At 42.9% G+C, this 25,434-nt stretch overlaps 1 protein-coding gene across 10 annotated transcripts in view; it reads right to left on the minus strand.

The window, feature by feature from the left end:
• Positions 1–25,434, minus strand: part of C5H1orf105 (chromosome 5 C1orf105 homolog) — a 73,705-nt gene that overhangs the window by 10,550 nt on the left and 37,721 nt on the right. For 5 of the 10 annotated variants that reach the window (XR_014053427.1, XR_014053428.1, XR_014053426.1 and 2 more), the window contains one exon: positions 19,717–22,555. Coding sequence is in view for 2 of the 10 variants with exons in the window: in XM_081489490.1 (XP_081345616.1) it covers positions 15,372–15,403; positions 22,473–22,555 (115 nt within the window). In the remaining 8 variants the exon portion in view is untranslated. Of the gene's footprint in view, positions 1–14,926; positions 15,067–15,367; positions 15,404–19,716; positions 22,556–25,434 lie in introns of those variants that run through there. The other 5 variants (XR_014053429.1, XR_014053432.1, XM_081489491.1 and 2 more) reach the window with 2 other exon arrangements.

Here is a 25,434-nt window from a genome sequence, read left to right on the forward strand (position 1 = left end):
TGCTTTAGAGGCCTGTTTCTTCAGAGGATTGTTTAACTACTGGAGGGAATATCAGAGGAGGTGAGAAAGTGCCACTGCCATCTGCTCTCTGACAAAATGCTCAGGGCAGATGAGGCTTCCATGAGTCCTGGGTGGCCAGCCTGCAGCTAAGCCTTTTCTAGACCTCCTCCTGGAAAAGGATGGTTCATCACAGAGTGGTTGAGAGCCGAATCTATCCAAGGAGCCTAGGCACATGGGAGGTATGAGATAACTAAGAGTTAGAGTCCCCACTGGGAGGGCTCCTGAAAGCAGAGTGTGCTGGGCTCCCCCCACAGCTTCAGATTTAGTAGCTGGGATGGGGCCTGAGAACGGGCATCTCCAACAAGTCCCTAGGAAATTCTGAGGATGCTGCTTGGGAAGCAGTCTGAGGGCCACTGATTTACCCAACCAAAGGGGTCTTCCAGCTTCTCTCTAGCAACCCAAAGTCACTGGTCCCTTGTCATCCTTCATTCTTCTTTGGAGCTGAGCCACAGGGTACATAGTGCTGCCATTAGGAGGTCGGCTCAGGGGTCAGACAGCCTGGGTTTGAATCTTGGCCTCATTTAATCATCTGTGGCCAAATTACTTAGCCTCTGTGCCCTAGATTCCTCACAATAATAAATACTCACATTTTATTTTTTTCATATTTTAATATTTAATACTTTTATTTATTTTACCTGCCTGCACCGAGCCTTAGTCGCAGCATATGGGATCTAGTTCTCTGACCAGGGGTTGAACCTGGACCCCTTGCATTGAGAGCACGGAGTCTTAGCCACTGGACCACCAAAGAAGTCCCAGTCCTCACATTTTATGAGAGCTTACTATATGCCAGGTGCAGTTCTAATGTATTTATTATTATCTGTGTTAAATCCTTTGAAGACTATGAGGTGGGTGCCATTATACCCCTAAAGAGGACAGTGAGGCACAGAGAGAGATGATAATAGCAAGCACCTTGAAAGAGTATCATTTGGATTGAGTAAGATAATCCATGTTAAAGTTGCATTTGAATATCTAAGAATATTAACTACTTTTACTGTGGACACAAAGATCTGAAGGTCCTTTCCCTTCTCTTGAGATTTTTAAGGCTCTTCCTGAGAGGATGAACCATCTTGCTTCCTTCTGGGTCCTAAGGAAAAGATCGACAAATCATATTCCACATCATCTCCTGGGCTTCTGTCCTCCCACAGATATGTGACTCCCCTCTTGCAGACCTGCTGTCTCCAGAGAGCTATCATAGTTCTGAGGGCCCAGGGCACGTGGGGTGGGGAGGGGGGCCTGGGGTGGAGGTCGGGGCTCTGGAGGATGTCTGCAGAAAGCTGTGTGGTATGCATGCCTGGTTAAGCAGGGAGTCCTGTATGAGACCTGACGGGGGAAGCTCTGAGAATGCAGACTGTTTGCAAGCTCACCAGACCAAAAGAGGAGAGAAAGAGGGAGGAGAAAGAGCGCCCCAAGCCCCTGAGCTGCGCCAGCACATTCCAGCATGACAGACACTGGCTAGTGGGCCTTTGTTTTTCTACCAGAGCTGGAGGAGGGGCCATAGAAACTGGACCTTCGCTTTTCCTGACCTCCACACATTTTAAGCCATCTTTTCACAGATCAGGACAGAGAGCTTTCACTAAACCTAGGCTGAGTATAAATATAAATTGGTATCAATCACCATCATTAACCCGAGTGAAAAGCTAATGAGAAGAGCTGAATCGCTGGAAAAGAGCCTGATGCTGGGCAAGATTGAGGGCAGAAGGAGAAGGGGGCAACACATGATGAGATGGTTGGGTGGCAACACCAACTCAGTGGTCATGAGTTTGAGCAGATGGTGAGGGACAGTGATAGTGACAGTGAATCAGCCTGGTGTACTGCGGACCTTGGGGGTCACAAAGAATCAGACATGACTTAGTGACTGAACAACAAATTCTGAGATACAAAGACTCATCACTTGGTTCTAACCCAGTTCTCTCTCACCTCCCAGTGGCTCCCCTGGCCATTGAACCTCCTCTCTGACCTGACACCTGGCCCTGTCTTTTGATCAGCAAATGCCTATTCAACTGGTGGGATGTCACCTCCCCTTGACGGTTCCTTGACTCCCTTTCCCAGCCTCATCCCTCACCAAGGCTGGATTAGGTCCCCACCCTCAGTGCCTTCTCAGCTCCTGTTCTTAGCTTGATTTTGCACCATGGCTCGCTGACTTTTCTGCCTCCCCCCTCCACATGAAGGCACAAGCATGTCATTCATCCTTGGTCTCCCAGAGCCAAGCAGAACACCAGGCTGTTAGGAGGTAATCACTGAATATTTACAGAGTGAGTTTCATGCATGCCCACCCTCTCCTAGCCACACTCAGTGTCCTGGGCCTTCCACCGGTGGAAGGCCTGTTTCCTAAACTCAAAGAGAACATAAAGGCAGGAAACACACACTGAGTCATTTGGCTTGGTTAGTAGTAAACACTGGGGTGAGAACATGTTTGACGTGCTGCAGCTTAAATCGGGGGTAAATTGATTGAGTTGGGCAAACAAGAGGTGCCTGCCAGCGTGTGAACTGGTCCAGAGGAGATATATGAATGAGAGGTGTGCCTGAGCTGAGACAAAACAACACAGGCTTAAACAGAAGGACTCGCTGTCCGTTTGCCCATGTTCTAGATATCTTGTTCCTCCTGTGGTTACAACTCTGATAAGGTAAGCAGGGGCCCGGAAGACCAGCTCTCCGGAGAGGCTTTACCATGCTGATGGGGACCAGGAGTGCCACAAACAGGCTGAACAAGGCATTGTCAACGTGCCATCCTGTAGGGGGGCATGCTATTCTGGCCTGAATCTGAACCTTAAAGATATCCCTCCGGCAGCCAAATCTCTCTGTGACTGCTTCTCAAACCTCATAATTACAGTCTTTCTCTTCTCCTCCAGTCAGTTGGTCCCCAGTGCATACCCGTGGCCATAAGGGAAACCAAGTTGGAAAGGTATCTGGAAAGGTTTTTGGGGGGGTACCTCTTCGGCAATTGGACAGACACCTCTAAGGCTATTTCCTAATAGGTCAGTAGGGTTGTTTTTCTGTAGGAGAGGGGAAATGAGGACACTATTCAGTTCTAGGAAGGGACATGGTCTGTGTGTGTGGCGTGGGGGCACCTGCTATAGAGGGACACCATGGGCTGAGCACTGCCCCTGGTGACTGTTCCCTGGTCAGGTCTAATTGGTCTTCTATTCTTACATCACTATATATAGCCTTCTTGGATGAATATATGCTCTTGGAGGTCAGGGTAAGTATCCTGGTGCTTCCTTTGTATTTTAGCACAGATCTAGGGACTCAGGGTGGAGGAGGATGAGAGGCAAAACTTGTTGACATGATAATAAAAATTAAGAAAGGCATTGGATACAAAACTCTAAGCCTATCCACTGTCTTTCCAGTCCAAGAACATGCCCTTAAAATCAGACCCTTGATTTTATTAACTTTATAAACTTCTGGATGAAAGTCTGTGCAAGTCTCCTGTGATAGCGAACAGTGTGTTCTCCTGCCCCTAAATGCTTTACAATCTATTACAGAAGCTCATGAACTTCTCCGAGGCTGCTAGGAAGTGTCCATTGTTGCGAGGAGCCTCTCCTTCCGTCCCCGTAGGCTGTAAGGTTAAGGCCAGAGCTGCCTCTTTATTTTGTAGGAAAATTTGGCTCTACCCATCCTCACCCTTCAGTGAGCAGTGGAGGCCAGATTCAACAAGACAGCACATCCCTGGACCAGTTTCTTTTTCTTTTTTCCCCCATAAATACTAAAATTAGCTTTTCCTCCAGTCTTCCTAGATCAGAGACCTGATGTAGCAACGTGGGTGACCTTTCTGTCCTTCAAGAAGGAATGACTAAAACCAGGTGGAATGATGGTTTGATCTTTTTCTTTTTTTGATGCTAAAGAGGGGTGGGCTAGTTCTCTACCACTTACTATGAGGGATGGGGAGACAAGTAGAAGCCACACGAAAACTGATTTCAACTCAGCAAGAGAAACAGCTGTCTACCCATTCCAGCCACCTGAAATGGAATAATCTGCTTTGTGGGGTAATGGGTTTCTTCATGCTGAAGGCATTTTCAAAATATCTAGTTAACTTTTTTTGAATAGGCAATCAATGCAACAGGATGAAATTTAAAAGAAACAAAAATACGAGATGTTTGTCCCCTCCACACTCCTGTTTCTCAAATATTCCTTCTTCTTCTGAAGAGGCAAACTTCATCATCTGGTGTTTAATCAAAGGCCAGACCTCTTGGTGAGGAACACTGTATAAATGCGCCGTGGTTCCTGGCACTGGGCAAGATGACCTCTGATGACCTTCCATCTCTTGGATTTTGCAGCTCATAATTCTTAAGGTTCTTCAGAAAATTGAAATGGATTTTGTAAAATACAAATTCATTGCTCAAGGACAGCACCGAGGACTTTTGACTTGACAGTGGGAGTACTGGATGGGCTGTGAGCACTCCTATGGCCACAGTATGTGACAAAAGAACTATCTGAGGGAAATGGAACATAGTGTGTGCTCAGTTGTTTGGTTGTGTCCAAATTTTAGCAACTCTATGGGCTGTAGCCCACCAGGTTCCTCTGCCCATGGTATTCTCCAGGCAAGAATACTGGAGTGGGATGCCATTCCAACCTCCAGGGGATCTTCCCGACCCAGGGATCGAACCCAAGTCTCTTACGTCTCCAGTGGGTTCTTTAGTGGGTGCTAGTGGGTTCCTTACCACTAGCACCACCTGGGAAGTCCCAGTAGAATGTAGTTCAGTACAATTGCTCAGTCGTGTCTGACTCTTTGTGACCCCATGGACTGCAGCACACCAGGCTTCCCTGTCCATCACCAACTCCTGGAGGTTACTCAAACTCATGTGCATCGAGTTGGTGATACCATCCAACCATCTCACCTCTGTTGTCACCTTCTCCTCCCACCTTCAATCTTTCCCAGCATCAGAGTCTTTCCCAATGACTCGGTTCTTCATATCAGGTGGCCAAAGGATTGGAGTTTCAGCTTCAGCATCAGTCCTTCCAATGAATATTCAGGACTGATTTCCTTTAGGATATCTGTTTCATCTCTTTGCAGTCCAAGGGACTGTTAAGAGTCTTCTCCAACACCACAGTTGAAAAGCATCAATTCTTCAGCGCTCAGCTTTCTTTATAGTCCAAATCTCACATCCATACATGACTACTGGAAAAACCATATCTTTGACTAGACAGACCTTTGTTGGGAAAGTAATGCCTCTGCTTTTTAATATGCTGTCTAGGTTTGTCATAGCTTTTCTTCCAAGGAGCAAGCGTCTTTTAATTTCACGGCTGCCGTCACCATCTGCAGTGATTTTGGAGCCCCCAAAATAAAGTCTCTCACTGTTTCCGTTGTTTCCCGATCTATTTGCCATGAAGTGATGGGACCAGAAGCCATGATCTTTGTTTTCTGAATGTTGAGTTTTAAGCCAGCTTTTTCACTCTCCTCTTTCACTTCCATCAAGAGGCTCTTTAGTTCCTCTTCACTTTCTGCCATAAGGGTGGTGTCATCTGCGTATCTGAGGTTATTGATATTTCTCCCAGCATTCTTGATTACAGTTTGTGCTTCTTCCAGCCTGGCATTTCATATGATGTAGTCTGCATATAAGTTAAATAAACAGGGTAAGAATATACAGCCTTGATGTACTCCTTTCCCAATTTGGAACCAGTCCATTGTTCCATGCCCAGTTCTGTTGCTTCTTGACCTGCATACAGATTCCTCAGGAGGTCTGGTATTCCCATCTCTTGAAGAATTTTCCACAGTTTGTTGTGATCCACACAGTCAAAGGCTTTGGCGTAGTCAATAAAGCAAAAATAGATGTTTTTCTGGAACTCTCTTGCTTTTTTGATGATCCATCGGATGTTGGCAATTTGATCTCTGATTCTCTGCCTTTTCTAAATCCAGCTTGAACATCTGGAAGATCACAGTTCACGTACTGTTGAAGCCTGGCTTGGAGAATTTTCAGCATTATTTTGCTAGCATGTGAGATGAGTACAATTGTGCAGTAGTTTGGACATTCTTTGGTATTGCCTTTCTTTTGGATTGGAATGAAAACTGATCTTTTCTAGTCTTGTGGTGATGCTGAGTTTTCCAGATTTGCTGCCATATTGAGTGCAGCACTTTTACAGCATAATCTTTTAGGATCTGAAATAACTCAACTGGAATTCCAACACCTCCACTAGCTTTGTTCATAGTGGTGCTTCCTAAGGCCCTCTTGACTTTGCTTTCCAGGAAGTCTGACTCTAGGTAAGTGATCACACCATTGTGGTTATCCGGGTAATGAAGATCTTTTTTGTACAGTTCTTCTGTGTATTCTTGCCACCTCTTCCTAATATCTTCTGCTTCTGTTAGCTCCATACTTTTTCTCTGTCCTTTATTGAGCCCATCTTTGCATGAAATGTTCCCTTGGTATCTCTAATTTTCTTGAAGACATCTCTAGTCTTTCCCATTCTATTGTCTTCCTCTATTTCTCTGCATTGATCACTGAGGAAGGCTTTCTTCTTTCTCTTTGCTATTCTTTGGAACTCTGCATTCAAATGGGTATATCTTTCCTTTTCTCTTTTGCCTTTCTCTTCTCTTCTTTTCTCAGCTATTTGTAAGGCCTCCTCAGACCACCATTTTGCCTTTTTGCATTTCTTTTTCTTGGAGATGGTCTTGATCCCTGCCTCCTGTACAATGTCACAAATCTCCATCCATAGTTCTTCAGGCACTCTGTCTATGAGATCTAATCCCTTGAATCTATTTCCCACTTCCACTGTATAATCGTAAAGGATTTGATTTAGATTATATAATGATCTAGTGGTTTTCCCTACTTTCTTTAAGACTGAATTTTGCATTTAGGAGTTCATGATCTGAGCTGCAGTCAGCTCCTGGTCTTGTTTTTGCTGACTGTATAGAGTTTCTCCATCTTTGGCTGCAAAGAATATAATCAAGCTGATTTCGGTATTGACCATCTGGTGATGTCCATGTGTAGAGTCTTCTCTTGTGTTGTTGGAAGAGGGTGTTTGCTATGACCAGTGCATTCTCTTGGTGAAACTCTCTTAGCCTTTGCCTGGCTTCTTTTTGTACTCCAAGGCCAAATTTGCCTGTTACTCCAGGTGTTTCTTGACTCTCTACTTTTGCATTCCAGTCCCCTATAATGAAAAGGACATCTTTTTTGGGTGTTAGTTCTAGAAGGTCTTGTATGTCTTCATAGAACCATTCAACTTCAGCTTCTTCAGCATTACTGGTTGGGGCACAGACTTGGATTACTGTGACATTGAATGGTTTGCCTTGGAAAGGAACAGAGATCATTCTGTCATTTTTGAGATTGCATCCAAGTACTGCATTTCAGACTCTTTTGTTGACTATGATGACTACTCCATTTCTTCTAAGGGATTCTTGTCCACAGTAGTAGATATAATGGTCATCTGAGTTAAATTCACCCATTCCAGTCCATTTTAGTTTGCTGATTCCTGAAATGTTGATGTTCACTCTTGCCATCTCCTGTCTGACCACTTCCAATTTACCTTGATTCATGGACCTAACATTCCAGGTGCCTATGCAATATTTTTCTTTATAGTATCGGACTTTACTTCCATCCCCAGTCACATCCACAACTGGGTGTTAGTTTTTGTTTTGGCTCCATCTCTTCACTCTTTCTGGAGTTATTTCTCCACTGTTCTCCAGTAACATATTGGGTCAGTAGGTACTGACCTGGGGAGTTCATCTTTTAGTGTACTATCTTTTTGCCTTTTCATACTGTTCATGGGGTTCTCAAGGCAAGAGTATTGAATTGGTTTGCCATTCCCTTCTCCAGTGGACCACGTTTTGTGGAATGTAGATTACTTTGCAAAGCTCACAAGAACCTTTTTGTTAAATGTAGGCCCCCTCTGCCTACCATTTTGAAATTGAAGATTTGAACAGGATTGCAGGGTGGTGGAGAGGAGGCCAAGAATTAGAGGAAGAGGTTTGGGAAGGAGGGCAGAGATTGGCTTCAGATAGAGTAAAATGCAATGGTCATGGTGCTATCAAGAAATGCTGGGAGTCCTAACACTGCCAACCCTGGAAGTAACCTTTCCTGCCCATTGGAAAACCCTAAGTGGTCCTCTTGGCCTTTATTCTTGGCCATCTCCTGTCTTCTCCAGATACCTCAGATGCCTATAATGTCTGCTGTCAGCATATCTAGAAGGCACAGTTTGAATGCTATAGAAGGTAGCACATGACTACATACATGGAATCTCTTTTTATGCATCTTGAAAAATTCAGAGACACTTTGGACCTGGAAGGTAAGCTCCAAACCCTGATCCTGACAGATGAGTCCAGCCACAGTTTCAAGGGCATCCAGACCTGTCAAGTCCAGGCAGCATCTGCCCTATTTCAGGAGCTTGGCTGTTTCCCCAGAATAAATGGAGGGAAGTGAAAAAAGGTAGGGCTTTCCAGCAGGACTCCAGACTGATTGTTAATTACAAGAGGTACAAGAGGCCCTCTGGAGCATCGCTGGTTCAGCTTCTTAGAGGGGAAATAAAAAATAAAACCACTTCATTCCCAACATTGCTACAATGGTCATTTGTCATTTTTAGAGGCCAAGAAATCAGCATTTACCAAATGTAAACTTTTAAAAAGACATATGTTTTCTAGACCTGCTTTTGTGTCAGCAGTAACAAAGCATGTGGCAAACAAAATCAAAAAGTCATTAAAGATTTTCCTATCCAAGACAAATTAGCAGGACATGTCAAGGGACAGATTATTACAGGGTTCTATGCTTGAAGACAGGTTTGGCATTGGTTTCAGAAGCATCTCTTTACATTAAGCATTTATCAAGACTTCGCTCAGGGACCTTGGCCGTGGGACCCTCTGGAGATAAGGGTGAGTGGGGGCTGGAGTGTGGACTTTTCCAAGGCTTTTTCCAGTGCTGTCTTATGGAAACTTCACTTCTGCTGATGACGACGACCATAACAAGGACAAAAGTAATGCTAACAAGAGCTAACATATTCAAGCGTCTACCACCGAGATATCTGCCGGGAATTTGGCACATGTGACCTGATTTTTGCCTCACAACACTCATAAAATAGGGATGTGTAGTAACCTGGTTTTGCAGAGGAGGAAGCTGAAGCTTAAAGAGGCCAAGCCACTTTTCCAAGGTCATACCGCCAGCAAGCGAAGGGGCCAAGGCACAAACCCAGACCACTTGACCTCAGATTCTGTGTTATTTCTTACACCAAAATGAGTGGAACTGACCCAAACATGCAGGGTAATTCCAAAGAATGATCTTGGGAAAGTAAGAAGAAAAGAATAGCACCGGGAATGCGAGGAAGACCAGGCACAGGACGAAGGGACTAGTAAAAAGTATTGGATTTCAAAAATTTCATTCAGCATTTTCCATAGCATCTCACAGTAAAACCCAAACAAAAATTTTGGCCAATCCAATAGACTGCAGTGAGTGATGTCGAACTAACTCTGTGAACAGAACAGGCTGAAGCCTGTCTTTTACATGATGTCTATTTGTGTGGTAGGGTTGGTGTGTGCAATGAAAGAGCCCTGCTGGCCTGGCTCTCACCTTCCCCCCTCCACTCAAAGCCCGCACCTCTCTGACAGGGCAGGACTTGGGGAGGAGGGACGTGTGCTTCAGGTGGGACCTAGTCCCAGGTATGTTCCTGTGATCCATAACCAGAGCCTCTCTTGACCTGTCCAGAGCATCCAGTGGACAGGATGAACTGGCTGAAAGAAGTCATGCTGGCTACATACACGTGTCCCTAAGAAATACCTGTCAACAAGCACTCTCCCTAAGCACTCAGGAGCAGGAAACCCTATTAATACAGCAGCATGACAAACGGAGAAACTCTGAACAAAAACCCTATGAATGATGGAAATGGTGGGAGAATGGAAATAATAATCTATTCATCTTGATGAAGAATGCTTACTGTCAATCACACACAAAAAGTAGTCTTGGTTTTGATAAAAGTATTCAGGTAATTAGAAATAGCCCTCTTTGGGGACTTCCCTGGTGTTCCAGTGGCTAAGACTCCATGCTCCCAATGCAGAGGGTCCAGGTTTGATCCCTGGTTGAGGAACTAGATCCCACATGTTGCAACTAAGACCTCATGCAGCCAAATAAATATATACATATATATGCGTAGGTACATGCATGCTAAATTGTTTCAGTTGTCTGACTCTCTGCGACTCCATGGACTGAAGCCCACCAGGCTCTTCAGTTCACAGAATTCTCCAGGCAAAAATACTGGAGTGAGTTGCCATGTTGACCTCCAGGGGATCTTCCTGACCCAGGGATCGAATTCACCAATCTTACGTCTCCTGCATTGGCAGGTGGGTTCGAACCAATTGTGCCACATGGGAAGCGCGCCTCCCCGCCCATGCCCCCCCCACACACACATATAAAGAAATAACCCTCTTTGGTTGAATCTCCACATTACAAAGGCAGCTTACATTGGTAACTGTGATTGAACACACTTAGACCTGGATTACTGTTTTTTAATTGTTCATACAAACTTCAGCCCTATAAAAGAGGGTTGTGAATTCTGAGCAGTTTTTTCTTTTTTGTTTAGAGGAAGAGGCATGCAGAATGCAGAGGAGAGTTTAATAAGCACTTCTTCAATTTTGCATAGTAGGCTAGAGACGGAGAAGTATTCTGGTCCTTGGCAGTTCCCCCAGGACACTACTGATGTGCTTTTCTACGTGGGAGACCTCAGCATACTGCAGAATTTCTGTTTCCAAGCCACCTCCAGCTTTATCTAGAATCCCCTTTCCCTCTGAGGGCTAAATATATGAAAACATTCGGTCTCGCTCTGTTTTGTGTCCTGCACAGGTCTGCTGGACTTGACTCCTGCCAGTCACAAGAGCCAGCTGATAAATTTCTGGAAACTTTGCAAGCTGGTTGGGAGGGGAAGGGGATAACAGAGGACGAGATGGTTGGATGGCATCACCGACTCAATGTACATGAGTTTGAGTAAACTCCAGGAATTGGTGATGGACAGGGAGGCCTGGCATGTTGCAGTCCATGGGGTCGCAAAGAGTCGGACACAACTGAGCGACTGAACTGACTGACTGACTGTTACACCATTGGCAACTTGCCAGTGGCCTGAGAGTATTTACACCACAGAAAGTGGCAAATGCTACAAATCAGGTTTTTTTCCTTTGAGAACTAAATATAAGAGACACAATTCCTTAACCAAACATGCTATGCATTCACAACTTTGTTTTTTTTCCAGCAAAATTTGCTGAGCTTCAGCTAATTGATCTTCCCTGGTGGCTCAGATGGTAAAGAATCTGCCTACAACATGGGAGACCTGGATTTGATCCCTGGGTTGGGAAGATCTCCAGGAGAAGGGAACGGCTACGCACTTCAGTAATCTGGCCTGGAGAATTCCATGGACAGAGGAACCTGGCGGGCTACAGTTTATGGGGTTGCAAAGAGTTGGACATGACTTAGTGACTTCCGCTTTCACTTTTCATAGTAGAATAAGAGTTATAATGATAGGTAATATACAATCTCTGGACCAGAAAAGACTTCATTAACTTTGACAAGCTTCTTGATCATTTGTCTGTCTATTGTAGAGACCGGTGAAAAGCCTTGGGTCTATTCACACTTGAGACTGAAATATTGTGAAGTCTATTCTACTTTCCAGGATCAAACATCCTAAGAAAGAGATTTCAGAAGCTTGTAACCAATTCATCTAAAAATCAAATGTCTACTAAATGGCAGAAAAATCAAGCCCCTGATTCTTTAGAAACCTTTTTCTTCCTCTTTCTTTCTCCTAACCCTTACCCTGGATCCTTGGGGCTTTTTTCATGCCAAAAAAACCGAAGATAGTAGGGTAATTCACTTGGATAACTTGGGTATTTGCTTTTGCTAATGCTTTCCAGATTGCTGGGAATAGGTTCATAGGATTCCATAAATTCTATTTACCATTTATTTTTAAGTCTTGTTCAAACATATAATTTTCTCATTAGCTTGCCCCTCTGCTCTGGTTTTTATTCCATAGCTCTGTGTCCAGAATTTAAAATGCCAAAGGGAAAAAGAGATTGATTTGCATTATATGAGCCTTTGTTGTTGTCCCGTCACTAAGTCGTGTTTGACTCTTTGCGACCCCATGGACTGCAGCACACCAGGCTTCCCTGTCCTTCACTATCTCCCTGATAGCTCAGCTGGTAAAGAATCTGCCTGCAGTGCAGGAGACCCTGGTTCAATTCCTGGGTTGGGAAGATACCCTGGAGAAGGTATAGGCTATGCACACCAGTATTACTGCCTGGAGAATCCCCATGCACAGAGGAGCCTGGTGGGCTACAGCCCATGGGGTCACAAAGAATTGGACATGACTGAGAGAGTTTGCTCAAACTCATGACCTCAAACTTATATGGCCCTGGTACTTCCTAGTTCTGCCACTCATCTGCTGGATGACCTTGAGCTATCGTGTTTCTAATCAATATGCAACAGAATGGTGTTTCCACCCACAGGAACATTTAAAGGATTAACTGTGGCCTTCTAGGATTCTTAGAAAAGGGACAAGCAATCAGTTACTATTTATCCAGTGCTGGCTAGTCCACAAGACAGGCTCTGCATTGTCTAGATGATGCAAAGCCTGGATTCCTTACCTCTAAGAACTATAATCCGCTTAGAACGACTTGACACCCTAACTGCTTGGATTTTCCATTGAGGATTAAGACGTGGTGTTGTGGTGACTCACAGGAAATAAAGCAGGATCAGGTAACCCTCAAAGACCTGGGTTAGCAGAGAACGTCACTCCTGGTATTCTCTTCAGAGGAACTTGAGAACAGAAGTTAATAAAGGAGCAAATCCCAGGCCTGCACAGATGAGGGTGTACAAGTGAGTTGAGAGGCGAAGGAATTACAGATTTTCACTAATTATTTCTCTTTCTTGCGGGCTTCCGTTCTTTACTTTTGCTGATTGTTCTGGAATATTTCATTTGTAACCCTCCTCTGTTCTTAAGATAGTAAGCATTTTTTGGAACACCTGCTCGGTGATACATGCTGAGAATACACTGGACAACAAGATGCCATTTCTTTTCACAAAGGAGCACGTGAGAGAGAAAGAAAAGGAAAGATGTGAGCAGAGTATGTTAGGGGATGCACTCAGTAGAACAAAGGGCTAGAAAAGCTTGTGTATGGTGGGGGGGTCCCCAAATCAAGCTAGCTGTGTTAGGGGGAGCTTCCTGGAAGAGGAGACACCTGGGCTAGTTTAAGGACACATAGATATAAGCCAGAAAAGTGGTAGGGAAGGGATGTTTCAAGCAGAAGAAAAAGAACATGTATAAAGAACACAAGGCACTTCAAGGGTTCGAAGTAAAGCTAGAGCTTAGGATTTGATCAGTGAAGAGAGGCCGGGAATGAGTAAGTGGGTGGAAGCCCTGGAATAAACCTCAGGCCATGCTAAAGAACTTGCAGTTTATCCAGGGGGAAAACAACCAGCTACCAAAATATCATTTTAAGTAGTATTTTAAGCAGGAAAATGGCCTGATTAAAATTGTGGCTTAGAAAGCAATTTTTTTTTTTTTGGGGGTATGTCGTGCAGCACTTGGGATCTTACTTCCCTGACCAGGGATGGAACCCATGCCCCCTGTATTGGAAGGAAACACAGAATCTTAACCATTAGACTGCCAGGGAAGTCCCAGAAAACTTTTAAAAACATTCTAATAGTAAGATTTACTGATATTTATTGAGCACTTGTTATGTGCCAGGCATTTTTGAGCACTTTTCTTCACATAATGCATTTCAGTCTCACAACACTCTTGCCCAAAGTCATATGGCAGCAGGAAGGTGCAGTGTCAGGACACAAACCCTAGACAGGCTGCCGGCCGCACCCTTGCTTTCGACCACTAATATATAAGCATGTCTGAGGTTGTCCTTCTTCATTTACAAATGTCAATTCTCATTGCTTATCTTTTCCTTGTTGTTTTTCAGTTTTAAGCTAATTTACTTCAGTAATTCTCATGCACAAATAAGAGATAGAAACTCCAGATTTCAATTATATAAGGTCTACTTTAGCCACCTGATGCGAAGAGCTGACTCACTGGAAAAGACCCTGATGCTGGGAAAGACTGAGGGCAGGAGGAGAAGGGGACGACAGAGGATGAGATAGTTGGATGGCATCACCGACTCAATGGACATGAGTTTGGGTGGACTCTGGGAACTGGTGATGGACAGGGAGGTCTGGCGTGCTGCAGTTCATGGTGTTGCAGTTCATGGTGTTGCAAAGAATCGGACACGACTGAGCGACTTAACTGAACTGAAGGGGTTTACAAATTGAAAGGAAAGCAAAGAGAATTCCCCGCTGACTGGATTCTGTTTCTCCCTTTCTGTGGTGGTTTCATCGTCCCTCAGTGAAGATACCTCTGCAAGTCCTGTCACTGTATTTTGATCCTGAGTTTTGCTGGGAATCCACAGGACTTCCCATCCTCAGCTCCGTTTCTGTATATCAGAATGAGTTGCTCCTCCTTTAGAGGGCTATGAGAGACAAAACTAATATCCTCTATTTCATTGGGAACCAGTTTTGGGGAATCAAATTCCTAGTTAACGTGGAGCATAATTAAGAAAAATCAATCAGAGTTAAATGAAGGATAATTTAAAATTTTTTAAAGAATGTTTTTCATTTGTAGAGAGCAAGTTTGATGCTCTCAGGAAGCCCCAGACTGTGCACAGCTCCTGAGATACGCTTGCAAATATCAAACATTACTTTTAAGTAGTCAATCAATCAAAACTTACTGAGCACCTGCTCTGTGCCAGGCACCATGCTGCCTAGATATAGGGAAATGTTTAAGTCATGGTTTCTTGCTTCAAGCCGAAAGGAAGAACTCAGAGTCGATCACTGAAATTCTTACAGTATGGACATTTATCATCTTTATCTGCCTGAACACTTCCATCTCCTTCGTGACTTTTTTTTTTTTTTAACTTTTTATTTTGTATCGGGGTATAGCCAGTTAGCAAACAAAGTTGTGATAGTTTCAGGTTCCCCTGGGACTCTTGCCACATGCGTCTCTTCACTTGCAGGAAATCTTAAGACACTTCTTCCCCTGGAAAGGACCCAGTTCTGGATGCTCACTCTAGTTCAGGAAAAGGAGAGATGGTTCCTGATGAGGGCTGACTGGCTGAGCTAGTTGCCACCAATGCATTACTTCCTCCTACTTTCCCATATGACTAACAAATGACTGGGATTCTCTACTCATTGCTGTTCTTCTTCTTCTCCTTCTTCTTCTTTTTTTAATTGAAGGATAATTGTTTAACAATGTTGTGTTGGCTTTTGGCATACATCAAAACACGAATCAGTCATAGGTATACATATGTCCCCTTGCTCTTGAACCTTCCTCCCAACCCCCACCCCTTCCCACCCCTCTGGGTTCTTACCAGCCTATTTGGGAGTTACTGGGCTGCAGACATTGTCTAAAGGGAAAAGTGAAGAATTGTTATTTCAAGTCATTTGGGAAAGAATATGATTATTCTAAGCATTGAAGTTCCCTGGTGGCTTAGACGGTAAAGAATCTGCCTGCAACGTGGAAGACTCAGGTTTGATCCCTGGGTAGGGAAGATCTCCTGGGCAAGGGAATGGCAACCCACTCCAGTATGCTTGCCTGGAGAATTCCGTGGACAGAGGAGCCTGGTGGGCTACAGTCTGTGGGGTTGCAGAGTCGGACACAACTGAGCGACTTACACACACATACACAAGCACTGAAAGCAGAAATATCTCTAGAAGAAAGTCAGCTCTTTGGAGAATCTCTGAAAAGCCCAACTATGTAACCAGAAGCCAACTCCATCCCTTCCCCAAACCTACAGAGTCCTCCTCAGAAAGGTGTGAATTCTAAAGGCCTAAATGCAATGCTCGAAGCTCAGTTGTCATGGAAACAAAACTAGGACATAAATAGCTCATTCAGTCTCATACCCTCTTTCTTACCAGGCATTGCTGGGGGTGGGGGCGGGGCAGTGCGGAGCAGACACAACCACAGAGTAGAAAGGACAGCAGTCTGTGATCAGAGATTCACGTATCAGAAGGCTTTGCCCTCTCCGTGTTTTCCAGGAAACCCTAGCTTTCTCCTTGCTCAATGGAAGAAGACATGGAGCTACGAGCAAGCGAGGTTTGGAGTTAATTTTATATTAACTCCATTAACAACATTCTTCTTCTCCTGTTTTCTCCCTTTATCTACATCTACTGTACTTGATCAGGCTCATCTCCAAGAGGGTCATAGTGACCTCTCTTCTCAGATTCTGAAGAGTTGACAAACCAGTTCCTTAACGATCACCTCTGCCTCCACAGTCATCACTAGCTCCAAGGGACAGTCAACCTTCTGAACTGGGGAAAGGACTTATGAAAAAAAGTGGAGGCATTCTTCTCAGAGAGATGCCAAACTCAGCTGCTCCCATACACAGCACCTCATTCAGACTTCCCGGGGATATTACTGCCAGCATTTTTGTGCAGTTCGGTAGCTGATGACACATTGGTTTTACAGGTATGAGGGCTTAATCATCTTTGACCAGTTTCCAACACAGTGCCAGGCCATAATGAGTATTGCCTGCTCAGCCGCACCCACTTTCTTTGAAAACTGTCTCTCCCTACCATTTTATCTTTTTGGACTTATTGCATCCCATTGCAATGGTCATAATTGATTGCTTGATTTGATAGGGTGCCTTTCCAAGTTGGGCTAGGTGCCTTCTTTTCGAGTTTTCAGCTTGGAACTACAGTGGCCAAAGGCTGCTGCTGCTGCTGCTAAGTCGCTTCAGTCGTGTCCGACTCTGTGCAACCCCACAGATGGCAGCCCACCAGGCTTCCCCATCCCTGGGATTCTCCAGGCAAGAATATTGGAGTGGGGTGCCATTGCCTTCTCCGGCCAAAGGCTATGCGGCATAAATCTTAGAAGATACTTCTTGTCAGTCTTCAGGCTTTCCACCATGTGGAAATAGGCAGTCTGCAGCAGGGGAAGGAAAAAAGATAACTCCAGAAAGAAGGGAAAAGGTAGAGACAGAATCCCCACCATGTTAGGTCCCTGGCTCCAGCAGTTGCTGGGGTCTGCTGTATCCCTGCCTTTTTTGTGGCCTAGTTGCTCTGGGAGAAAAGTCAGGATCCTTCAAGCACATTTCCTTTCTTTTTTTTTAATTGTATGAACTGAGTTTCTGTCACTTGCAACCAAAAGATTCTGGCTTTTCTCTGGCACATAGAAGGTTCTTTGTAAATGTCAGCTGAATGACAAGTGAGTAGTTTGTCAGTGTCCAAATTAAGAATTATCATGAGGATGGAAGATGTTTGGAAAGGCCACTTGGTTTTCCTTCATTCTGGGGGCAAATTCACAGGCATCCAGTCAAGGAGAAAGTGCTCTTATTTTTAAAGCTCTCCTGGAAGCAGATTTTATAACTTCCCTGGGTTACTTAACAAAGGAGCTGAGAGGAACACGGACAACCATGACAACTTGAATTTCTCCTTCTTCCTTAAAAGTCTCCTGCCTTCATGATTTTCCAGTTCTTATTTTTAAAATGTTATTTTTAATCTACAAATTTTTCATCTCTTTCAATTTTCATATCATATAAAATCTATTTGCATTTTCCAGTATTTTTTTGATTATTAAGATTATATGTTGCTCCCTGATTACTTTTCTTGATACTTACAGCAGCTCATCATTAAGGAGTATATGATACATGTTCTTTTATCCAGCAAAGATTTACTGAGAGCCTTGTACATGGTAGGCACTAAGTTAAGATCAGTGATACAGAAACATTACAGCTAGTTCCTGAGAGAAAGTGAACCACTTAAAACCTGCTCTAAACCTGACATGGAATTTGATCTGTCTGAAATGGAAATAATTACAGCTCCTGTTATTTTCTTCATTGATTCATTCACTGTTCAGTCATTCAACAAATATTTTTAAGTTTCTATTTTAGGGGTATTGTTCTGGGTTTATGGAGTTGATTGAACCAGGTCTCTGCTTTCTGGTGGGAGAAGATAGAAAAAAAGCAAGTTTTAACAATTAACTAATCATTTTAGACAGTATTGGATAGTGATAATTGCTGTGATTTTAAAAACCAGAATAAAGGATTAAATGTCCTGGATTGTAGGCAGGCTATTATAGTTGAGATAATCAAGAGGGTTTTCTCTGAAAACGTGACATTTAAATAGAGTTTATGCAAAAGGTTGAGCCATGCAAAAATCTGATCTGTTAGCAGCCCTGCCAGATGGCCTGAGGAAATAGACAGATAGTCTCTGGAATTCCTTCTGGTAAAAAAATTAAAAAAGCCCAGAATTTTACCCTTCTGACCTAGTTTCTGTTTCACAATAGTTTTTATGGTTCCTTTCCTGATAGCTCAGTTGGTAGAGAATCCACCTGCAATGCAGGAGACCCTGGTTCAATTCCTAGATCGGGAAGATCCCCTGGCAAAGGGACAGGCTACCCACTCCAGTATTCTTGGGCTTCCCTGGTGGCTCAGCTGGTAAAGAATCTGCCTGCAATGCAGGAGACCTGGGTTCGATCCTTGGGTTGGGAAGATCCCCTGGAGAAGGGAATGGCTACCCACTCCAGTATTCTGGCCTGGAGAATTCCATGGACTATATAGTCCACGGGGTCACAAAGAGTTGGACACAACTGAGCAACTTTCACTTTCAAAACCTTTACCAGCATCTGTAATTTCCAGATAAGGAGCCCAGAATTAGTTTCTGTTGAGGGTCTGTCAACATTACATCTCATGGCTTCAGCAACTTATATTTGTACCTTTAGATGCCAGCATAATAAAACCTACCATGTAGCTTTCCCTCATTTTAGGAAGAGCCTAAGTTGCCAGACACAGACAAGTTCTGATCTTTCAGAGAAAAAGAAGTGGCTTTGGGGAGCACTAAATGAGCACCCAGTGCCATGGTTAAGAAACCTTGGTTTCTCCATCTATAATTATGGAGTGGTTGCAATAGATAAAATATTACCTTCATAATTTAAACTCATAGTAAAGAAACTATAGTCCAAATCCTTACACAAAGAAGTCTCCCAGATGTCTAGTGTCCTTTGGTTGCATTAGAACGTACTGACTCTGATTATTATTAGAGTTGGTGGGTCTATCACATGAGCATTGAGAACCTTGATTATGAGGATTTACTTTTACTTCTGAAACCATGTAATTCACACACCTGATCTCAGGACTTAATGAAGCTCAGGTTCTTGATGTCTCATTGCAGAAAGAATTCAGTGAGAGACAAAGAGAGAAACACACTCCACAGACAGAGTGTGGGCCAGCTCAAAAGGCAAGAGCAGCACCAGGGTAAGGGGTTGTCAGTTTTTATCAGGGTGGGTAATTTCATAGGCTAATGAGTGGGAGGAGTATTCCAGCTATGGGCTTCATAAACATACATTCAATGAATGAATAGGTGATGGATCACTCTCGGCACTGCTAGGGGTATTCTCAGGGCTCAGGCCTGAGTTTGCAGCACTGAGGAAGACCAGTTACCAGACCCAAAGCAGACAGTCTAAGTTCAGAGGCACTAGAGGTGGGAGCCAAAGTGTGAAGCCAAGTGGGTTAGGGAGGAGGGGAGCTGATGTATGAGGGGGTGTCTGAAAGCAGGCAGAGAGCAGGATGCTGGTAGAGGGCCCTGAGCTGGGGAGCAGGCTCCATTCATTTCTCTTTGTAGTCCTGGGCTTCTGGCGTGGGCATGCTGAGGACTAGGAGCAGAGCCCGCCTGGAGTGCACCCAGAGGGTTCAGATAACACTAAGAGGTACGTTTTAAAAAATGCTTTAAGAACATTGTTTTATTTTGATTAACATATATATGAAAAAGCCCATAAAGCTAAGGCTTAATTGGGTTTTATGTGCCCTATTCACTTCATATAAACCTAGAAATGAGAACAAGAAAAAAAAAAAAAATGCTAGCAATGAGATTCCTAACCATAACAATATTTTACAAAATTTCTTGTCTTAAAAGCAAATCACGGAGGGCTTCCCTAGTGTCTCAGTGGCAAAGAATCTGCCTGCCTATGCAGGAGACACAGGTTTGATCCGTGATCCAGGAAGATCCCACATGCTGTAGAGCAACTGAGACCGTGCACCAGAACTATTGAGCCCGTGCTCTAGAGCCTGTGAGCTGCAACTACTGAGCCCATATGCTGCAACTCCTGAAGCCCGTGTGCCCTAGAGCCTGTGCTCCACAGCGAGAGAAACCACTGCAGTGAGAAGCCTGTACACCACAACTAGAATAGCCTCCTCTTGCCACTAGAGAAAAAGCCCTCGCAGCAGTGAAAATCCAGCACAGCCAAAAATAAAGAATTTTTTTCTTTTTTTAACAAAGCAACTCACAGAAACAAAGCAGCGGAATGTTTAGGTGCTCATGGGCTTGGCTCCAAATATGCTTCAGACTCTCCCACGTTAAAGAGACAGTCTCTTCATACTCTCCTCTCATCCTCATCACCAAACTCCTTTCTTTAACTCACTGCAATGCAGTTTAACAACTAATACATGAACTAAGGTTATCCTCAACATCTTAATTATGGACTCTGGTGACTTATTTTCATTCCTTTCCTGCTTGACTTCCCTATGACATTCAGAACTATCGATAATCTTCTATTCCCTAAAACTAGGAAAACCCCTCTGCCCTCCCACTCCCCTCCTAGTACCCCGGGCAGACTTTTATCAAAGCACTTCTAACATTTCATTGTGATTATCTTTCAACCTACCTCTATTGCCCAATTAGATTACAAACTTTTTAGGAGCAGAAAACAATGGTATTTCACTCTTGGATCTATAGCACCCAACACAATACCTGTTGCTTAGTAAGTTTTCACAGAATGTTCATTGAATTAAAGTAAAGCAAATGACACAGGTCAATGGAAGAGAACAAGGAGCCCAGGAAAAAAGTCCACGCATGCTCAGTCAATTGATTTACAACAAAGGAACCAAGAACATACAATGGCAACAGGACAGTCTCTTTGAGAAATGGTATTGAGAAAACGGGTAGCGCAAAAGAATGAAACTGGACCACAATCTTACACCATAACAAACATTAACTCAACATGGACTAAAGACTTGAACGTAAGGCCTTTAGGCCTTTATGGTTTTAGCCATAAAATTCCCAGAAGAAAACACAGGCAAAGAGCTCCTTGACACCCAGTCTTGGTGATGATTTTTTGAATCTGACATCCACCAAAAGCAAAAGTTACAAAAGTAAAAATAAACAAGTAGGACTAAATCAAACTAAAAAGTTTCTGCACAGCAAAGGAAACCATCAACAAAATGAAAAGACAACCTACTGAATGGAAGGAAATAATTGCAAATAATATACTAGATAAAGATCTAATATCCAAAATACTTTTTTAAAAACTCATACAACTCAACAGAAAAAAACTGCAGACAATCCAATTAAAACATTTAAAAATTAAATTTAAAAATTTAAAAATCTTCACCTGAAAAGACATGTTTCCATACAGATGGCTAACAGGTATATGAAAAGATGCTCAACATCATTAATCATCAGAGAAATGAAAATTGAAACCTCAATAAGATATCGCCTGACACCTGTCAGAATGGCTATTGTCAGAAAAACAAGAGGGCTTCCCTGATGGCTAAGTGGTAAAGAATCCACCTGCCAATAAAGGGAGATATGGGTTCAATCCCTGGTCTGGGAGGATCCCACATGCCACAAAGCAACTACGCCCATGCACCACAACTATTGAGCCGGGAGTCACAACTACTGAGCCCGAGAATCACAACTACTGAACCCACGTGCCCTAGAGCCCGTGCTCCAAAACAAGAGAAGCTAGTGCAATGAGCAGCCTGAGTACTGCAACTAGAGAGGAGTCCCCACTTGCTGGAACTAGAGAAGAGACTGCACAGCAGTGAAGATCCAGAACAACAGATAAATAAATAAACATTTAAAAATAAACAAGAAGTAACAAATGCTTGCAAAGATGTGGACAAAAGGGTACTCCTGTACACTGTTAGTAGAAATGGAGTTTCCTTAAAAAACTGAAAATAGAACTATATGATCCAGCAGTTCCACTTCTGGGTATTTATCTGAAGAAAATAAAAACACTAACTTGAAAAGATATCTGCATGGCCATGTTCATTGCAGCATTATTTACAATAGCCAAGATATGGAAACAACCTAAATGTCCACCAATAGATGAATGGATAAAGAAATCACACACACACACACACACACACACACACACACACACACACACACACACACACACACACACAATGGAACATTATTCAGCCATAAAGAGAACGAAACCTTGCCATTTGCAACAACATAAATGGACCACAAGGGAATTATGCTAAGTGTGCTGCTGCTGCTAAGTTGCTTTAGTCGTGTCCGACTCTGTGCGACCCCATAGATGGCAGCCCACCAGGCTCTGCCGTCCCTGGGATTCTCCAGGCAAGAACACTGGAGTGGGTTGCCATTTCCTTCTCCAAAGCATGAAAATGAAAAGTGAAAGTGAATTCGCTCAGTCGTGTCTGACTCTTAGCGACCCCATGGACTGCAGCCTACCAGGCTCCTCCATCCATGGGATTTTCCAGGCAAGAGTACTGGAGTACTGGAGTGGGTTGATTTCTTCTTTTTTAAAGTGAAATCTGAAAAAAAAAAAATAAAACAAAACTGAAGCTCATAGATACAGAGAACAGATTAATGGTTATAAGAGGCAAGGGGTGATGGGGAGTAGAAGAAATGGATGATTATTTTTTTTAGCTTAAATAAATTGGATTCAAAAAATTTTAAATGACCATATCTATGAACTGGTTACAAACTCATTCACTTGCGTTATCTTCATAAACAGTAATGGCTGCTAGAACCAACAAGATCAAAAAGAAATGTTTTAAATCAATGGAAAAATTTCTCCTGTCCTTTGTGCATCTCTATAAGCCCAGAACCCCTCACTTCTTTGCTTCTTCCATTTCCTCATCCCTTTCTCTCTTTTTCCTTTTTCTTTAAATCTAAGGGAAAAAAATTCCCCTTTTATCTTATGTAAAATTCTTTAAGCAGCAAAGTCTTAGTAATATAAAATGCTCAAAATGGTACAAATTTACTTTCATGAGTTTTATTTATATTTTATGATAATTTACATGTTATTTTTTCTTTTTATTTTGTATTGGAGTATAGTTGATTAACAATGTTGTGATAGTTCCAGGTTCAACCATACATATACATGTATCCATTCTCCTCCAAACTCCTCTTCCCTCCATGCTGCTGCATAGTATTGAGCAGAGTTCCCTGAGCTATACAGTAAGTAGGTCCTTGGTGGTTATCCATTTTAAATATAGGAATGTATACATGTCTATCTCAAACTCCCTAACTATCATTACCCCGCAACTGATAACCGTGAGTTCATTCTCTAGGTCTATGAGTCTCTTTCTGCTTTATAAGTAACTTCATTTGTATCATTTCTTTTCAGAGTCTGCATTAAGGAATGTCATATAATACTTCTACTCTGACTTAACTCAGTATGACAATCTCTAGGTTCATCCCTGTTGCTATAAATGACATTTAATTTACATACTATTAAATTTAAATAATCTAGGAATAGTCCTGGTGAATCTTCATTTCAGCATGGAACCCAAAGACTGAAGAGTGACCCCAACTCTCCTCTGTCACCAAAGATCATCTGGTCCCCCCTGAACTAATGGGAGAGCCCACATCTGGCTACCAGATTCTCAAATCTCGGGAATAAGATTTTAAAACCCAATATTCCACTGAGTGAAGAAAATTATCTTTCTTTCCTGAGCAAGAAAAATTATTTTTACATTTCTTATAACTGAAAGGTCCCTGCTGAAGTAGAAGTTTATTTTCTTTTGTTTAGTTCTCAGCCAAGTCAGAGAATACAAGGTAGAACTTGTGTTCCAGAAACTTCACAAAGGGCTTCAAAACACAGCATTGTCCATTCCCACTGGATCCTAGACCTAGAGGTTTAATTATAATAACAAGATTCTAAAGATCAGGCTTGAATATTCAGATTATTTTGCCACAGACACACATATTTCTTTGGTTCTACTTTGTAATGGATATGAGAAGAAATTACAGCTGCACCAAAAAGTAAATAAAATAAAAAATAATAATACATAAATAATTAAAGCAAAACAAACAAATGGAAGAAAGTCCTAGGCTAACTTATTGCCTGTAGGGGCAACAAAGCCTACCCCCAGAACTGGACTCTTTATTTCTCTTCTACTTTCCAAGGGTTTCTCAATACTGAAACTGATGCCCTCTGTTTTATTTAACATAAAAACTTCACAACTCCCTCGAAAGTCACTAATATGCAAAAGAGAATAGTTTTGAGCTAGAGTTTAGTTTTTGTACATCCTCACCAGCTAAGATGACTTTGTTCAGATTTGCTTTCATTATGTTCTATTTTAACACAAGAATATTTTAAATAAGCATGTATGTATGCAAACTATTAAAATATCGCATGCACTTTCTTACTCCTCCCCCACAGATCATGATATGCTTTTGTGGGAATCCCTTGGGCTTCCTCTAGTTTTGCTCTGACCAGACTCCCTTCCATGGGCAGTCCTTTGAACCTGGTTCTGTGATGGGGCTTTCCCACAATCAGACTTCCAAGATTATGAACTCCTGCCCTTGACATTTACAAGTGAGCCCTTCGTCCTTCATATATCCTTCTCCACCTCTCTGGTCGCTGCTGCTCTCCTCCACTTTGGGCTCTGACTGCAGACCAGAACATCCAGGCTGACTGCTGGAAGACTCGTCCACTGACCTTGCCACACTCTTGGGTCTAGTCTGCCTTCCTACCTTCTACCATTCCCTGTCCAAGCCTTGTCTATCCTGGTAGGCAAGTTTCATGCCCGAGCTCGGCTCGTTATGGCCCCACCCTGGCTTCCCAGTCCAAAGATATGACCCATGCTAATGACCCTGAATATCTAACAGGTTGAGAGAACAGAGGCCTGTGCCTGAAGCAAGCATGTGGCATTCCTCAGCCAGGAAAACCCAGGATGAGGCTTGGCATGGCTTGGTTTGCAGCCAGTTTCATCCCTCAGAAGGTATAGGATTCCACAGAGGAATTGCTACTTTAGACTTAACTCTAACAAGGTTGAGGTGATTGACTGCTAGGAAATCTTAGGTATATTGTGTTGAACGAGAAGTGGGCACCATTTGCAGCAACATGGATGGACCTAGATTATCACATTAAATGAAGTAACTCAGGCAAAGACAAATATATCACTCATACGTGGAATCTAAAACAATGATAGAAATTAACTTATTTTCAAAACAGAAACAGATTCATAGACATAGAAAACAAATCTACGGTCACCAGAGGGAAGGTAGGGGAGGAGATAAATTAGGAGTATGGGATTAAGATACACACTACTATACATAAAAAAGGTGAACAACAAGGTCCTACTATATAGCATAGTAATAACCTATAATGGAAAAGAATTGGAAAAGTGTATATATAACTGAATCACTTTGCTGGCTACCTGAAACTAACCAAACAGTGTAA

Source organism: Giraffa tippelskirchi, chromosome 5 (genome assembly GCF_054371585.1).
Source record: "Giraffa tippelskirchi isolate mGirTip1 chromosome 5, T2T-mGirTip1v1.2.pri, whole genome shotgun sequence".
Taxonomy (NCBI): domain Eukaryota; kingdom Metazoa; phylum Chordata; class Mammalia; order Artiodactyla; family Giraffidae; genus Giraffa; species Giraffa tippelskirchi.